Source organism: Neophocaena asiaeorientalis, unplaced genomic scaffold (genome assembly GCF_003031525.2).
Source record: "Neophocaena asiaeorientalis asiaeorientalis breed wild unplaced genomic scaffold, Neophocaena_asiaeorientalis_V1.1 scaffold108, whole genome shotgun sequence".
Taxonomy (NCBI): domain Eukaryota; kingdom Metazoa; phylum Chordata; class Mammalia; order Artiodactyla; family Phocoenidae; genus Neophocaena; species Neophocaena asiaeorientalis.
The window spans coordinates 150,229-155,089 of record NW_020173770.1 but is presented as its reverse complement, the minus strand read 5'-3'; the positions used below and the strand labels follow the sequence as shown (position 1 = coordinate 155,089).

At 53.4% G+C, this 4,861-nt stretch overlaps 1 protein-coding gene across 1 annotated transcript in view; it reads right to left on the bottom strand.

Annotated features, from left to right (window-relative positions):
- Positions 1-3,841: 3,841 nt before the first annotated feature.
- TCERG1L (transcription elongation regulator 1 like) overlaps positions 3,842-4,861 on the bottom strand; it is a 65,433-nt gene continuing 64,413 nt past the window's right edge. Inside the window, exon 9 of the mRNA XM_024751571.1 lies at positions 3,842-3,998. Coding sequence (XP_024607339.1) covers positions 3,842-3,998 — 157 coding nt within the window. The remainder of the gene's footprint in view (positions 3,999-4,861) is intronic.

Below are 4,861 nucleotides of genomic sequence, written 5' to 3'. Positions count from 1 at the left end.
TCTGCAGGCCTGAAAAGGAGCAAGTATTTCAAATATAGTCCATGTACAAAGATAAACCAGCTTTTTTGAAACTTGTGTTTCTGCTTGAGGGCTGGTCTGATCAGACCCTAGCTGCCCTTTCCCCTCCTGCAGCACACTGATTGATAAGTGATAGGTGCAAATCTAGATGTAGATATAAAGACAACCATAGAGATGATCTGTCTCTCCATCTACAACTGTACACCATTTAATTTTCTTAGATTCAAAATCACGATTATTACGTGAACTAAAATGTAAGCTTGCAAATACTTGGGTGAAAAGCAAAAACGTCTAGAAATTTTCCTACAGGCCATCAGGTGCCTGTGTCTTTCTAAGCACTAAGATATGTATAACTTAAGCTTATAGGCAACGTTCCTTTAGTGATTAACCTGTAGCAAAAGCAGCAGAATACAAAGGTTAAAGTAAAAGAAACAGATCCAATGTGGAGTCAGCTTTGTTCCTCCCCGTTACAGTTTCAGTTCCAAGAGGAGTCAACACGGCCAGAATCCAAGTGCCTAACTGAGCAGAACCAAGGCGCTGGGTTCTGCCCTTGGGCACCAGGCCCTCCAAACTTACCAAGCTGTGGGCAGTGGGAGTAAGAATTCCCTGCGTGGGTAACTGAGAGGGGGCCCTGCCCCCTCCCCTCCCACTGCAGTCGGCACGGGGAGACAACCCCACACCCCAGCCGCGGGTTCACCACCTCCTGTGAGAATCACTCAGCCTCACGGGGTCTGTCCCTCCAGTGACACTGTGTCCACACCTTCAGCGGGCTGTCCAGCACTTCATCAAGCCGGCTGCTTCCGGGGGATGAGACCCACGGTCGCACCAGTGAATTTGGTGGGCAGAAGCCCAGTGTTGCCTTGTTTCCCTTAAAAATAGTTCCGTGGTCAACAGGACGTTCTGTGGGAAGCCAGGACGATAGACAAGTCCTCCCGCGAGAGCGTGGACTGTAATGATGGCGGAAGCGCTTTGAGCAGGACAGGAATCTACATCTTAGGGATTCATTTCTGCACGAGGAGAAATTGCTGGCCCGTTAACAGCCGGAGGATCCACGTGATCTGCCTGGAAGGGGGCTGCAGTGGGGACTCAGGGCCACCTCTTGTGGCAACAGCTACACCACGGTGACAGCAATGTTGCTAAACTCACACACACACCCCCAGCATCGCAGTCTCTCTGCAGGTTGGACCACGGAGCAAGGATCCAGGGGAGGACGCGGCTGACATCCTGCAGGACTGCCCACCTGGCCCACCTGGTGTTGAAAGCTCTTTGTGATGCTCGTGGGGCATCAGTACCCCCAGCTCTGTGGTGACCTCACCATCACCCATCACCCCAGCCACTGGTGTCGCACGAACCCCAGCCCAGAGCAGCGTGGACTCCTGCCTCGGGCCACCTCCCCCTAGGGCAGCGGATGACGCAATTTCCAGAACGGTTGCTTGGAATGGCCGCAAGCTCCCCACAGAGAGACTCTCCCTCCACTGGTGCTTTTGGGGTCTCTCCTGACCAGGGCTGCGAGGGGCAAACAGCAGCTCGTGGCTGGGGCCAGCGGCATGTGAGTTAGATCACTAACCCAGGCTGCACCTTCTAGGTGATGCTCCGGATGCAGGAGGCAAAGCCGTAGACGGGGAGAGGCAACCGGAGGGGGCCGTGTGTTCTCTTATGCCTCCAGAACGGCTGAGGCCCGGTCTCGGCTGTAGTCGTTCATTTTATTTATTTATTTTTCTTTTGTGGTACGCGGGCCTCTCACTGCTGTGGCCTCTCCCGTTGCGGAGCAACAGGCTCCGGACGCGCAGGCTCAGCGGCCATGGCTCACGGGCCCAGCCGCTCCGCATGTGGGATCTTCCCAGACCGGGGCACAAACCCGCGTCCCCCGCATCGGCAGGCGGACTCTCAACCACTGCACCACCAGGGAAGCCCTGTAGTCGTTCATTTTAAACGACGCTGTCGTGCACGTCTGGTGTTATGCTGTGGGATCAGACGGCAGTTCATGGAGGGCGACTCGGGCTGTAGACATCTGGTGTTCTGTGGTCAGGTGGTCAGCACCTCCCCACACCCTGGGCCAGAAGCAAGCAGCTGGTTTGGCAGATGGATGTTGCAGACGGCAGGAGAGAGCACAGGTTTTGTGCGAAGCCCCAGGGGTCCCCGGAAGCCCCTTACTGCAGCTCCCAAGGGCTGGGGAGCCAGAGCCTCCCCTCCCAGACACCTTTCCTGGTGGTTCTGGGCAGAGTGCAGCTAATGAGACATGGCCACAGGGCGACCTTCCCCCAGAGGGTGGCTGACCAGCGGCTCCCGTCGGCTTCCTGGCAGTCCGCTCAGCTGAGCTGTGCCCTCTCTGGCTGTGTCTGGACCTCTGCACTGGTGGGGAAGCTTGTCTGAGCCGGGGCAGGGGGTGTGAATGGCCGCTCCTACCTCTGCTGTTCCCATGTCCTTCAGACCTGTCTCTACTCACAGCCCTCATCACCCCAGTTCCCTTCCTGTTCAGTTCCTCCCTTCACATTACAAGGGGATTTCTATCTCCTGATGGACCCTGTCTGATCTGCCAGTGGCATATATATCTCAGAGCCCATCCCTGCAGCGCTGATGGCCGCAGACACCCAGCCCCACCGGGTAATGGTCTGAATCTGAGCCATAGCTCCGGAACCCACAGAGGTCACTGGCATAGAAGGTAACCAGTTAACAATACGGACATTAAGACCAGGGCATACCCCAATAAAGAGAGAATGCCTCCTTGCCCACTTCCCTCCTAATATGTGTGGCAAAAAGTGTTCTTTTTTTGGGAACTGACTGATGAGAAAAAAGGTAGGTGTGGAGGAGGTGCCACTGTGAGCTGGGGACAAAGACAGCGTATCCGATAGTGACTCCATAAACCTGAAATCTATAGACAGATGTTCAATAACTTACAGAATGCAATTAATTAGCTGGAGTTCTATCAAGTATGGTTCCACCCGGAACTCGTAATTTGAAAAGCAAGATTTCTATTTGAGTAGTACTATCACAGCCCTTACGTGCAATCGTAAATATTTTTATGAATCTTTCCAAATAGAGCACCTTTAGCTGAGACACGGTTTTGTTGCCTAAGATTGTGTTGGAAGTCTAAGCCACAAAAATACACTGGTTTAAAATATTTATTCATTCAAAAATTTTTTTAATTTTTTATACAAAGATGGTGAGAAAAATCTCATGCAAACTCTGGGCATACAAGAAAAATAACTTAAATATTAATAGGATGATTTTGTACAAAATAATTCTTTTTTAAGTAGGACCTCCCACAGAAAGCACAGCCCCCTTCCCCAGGCCCGATGTCCCCGGAGGGGGCTGGGGCGATCGCCCTTTGACCTGTAGGTGGTCCACGGTCCATGTGTCCAACGGTCACAGGTGTCACTATGGTGATGAACAGCCTATAAACTACTACTCAGAAAACTAGACCCGGGGACCCGAGCCGGGACGTCCCAACACCACAGAACTCCTGAAGGATGGAAGGAACTCATGAAGATTTTCAGAAAAGTTTCAGATAATCAGCTTGACTCACGAAAACACCTTGAGATGGTTAGAGATGGTGTCTGTTTCTGCTGAGGTACAAACCTGCAGCAGATTTAGAATCTGTCTATATTACAAGTAATTTGCATAATTAAAGCAATGAAGGGAGCAACATATCATGGCAATTAGAAATGCATCAAACTCGGAAAGTTGTACCAAAGAGAGCTTCAATATGAAACAATAACCCTCTGAGAACGAAGCCCACGGCCCCTGGGGCTCCCGACCTGGCTGCGTGGGCGCCCGTCCGCCAAGCCTCCGCCACGCCCAGCCTGATGGCATCTGTACACACTCATCTCATTTTCCGTAGCCTGAGTCTGTTTTCCTTGTCCCGTTTCTTGAGAATAAGGATGAACTGGTTGAAAAAATGCTCCTGGTCCTTCCGTTTTTGGACAAGTCGAAACCTCTGATCCCGGCCGTACTTCTCAGCAAACTCCTTGAATGTGGTCCTGAAAGACCAAAAGCATCCTGAGACCCCTTCCTGGAGAAGAGCGGGTCCTGGTGCTCTGAATACCTCCCGCCCGAGCTCAGGGTGGCGAGTTCCCTCTTCCAGACCCGGGAGCAGGACCCTTGGCACGAGGACGGGCAGAAGAAACAGCGCTGGGCCTCCGACACCACCTGCCTGCTCCCTCCACTGGCTGCTATTCCCCACTCGGCCCGGCAGGGGCCTGAGCCACGTAACTCACACACTTGCCCATCTCTGCATCCAACCGGCCCGTGGGCATGAGCCTGGCTTCACCTGCCTCCCGGGCCTGGTGTCACTCCGAGCTTCTCACTCCCCGCCCCCGTCACCGCTCCGGCCACACAGGTCTTCTGTCCACTACTCTCACTGTGCTTCAACTTGCCGTGGTCTTTGCCTATGCTGTTCTCTCTGCCTGGCACACCCTTCCCTCATTTCTTCACTCACCATGTGAAGCCCTCTCCTCATTAGATGTCAGGACCAGCCTGTCTTCCTCAGGGAAACTCGTCCTATCTACGGGTCAGAGAACTGGGTACCATCTCGATGAGCCTCAACTGTGCGATGGTACTCGCCTCTCCCTGCTCGAGTAGAAGTGTGTTACCTGCTTTGTTTTCTATGGAGCATCCCAAATGTCTAAGCCCAGTGGCCGGCGTGTGCTCGGCACCCAAATACTGACTGAACCCATGATTGCCAGGCCAGGGAGTCCCTTGTAAGAAACTCAGTGCACCAGCCAGGCCAGGCCAGAGCGGGTGGGGCAGCTCAAAGGGCAGAAGGAGTGGATGTGGCTTTGCAGTTTGCCAGCAGCGGCTCCCCATGGCTTCCTCTTCTCCCAGGCCGGAGCTTGAAGCCGGT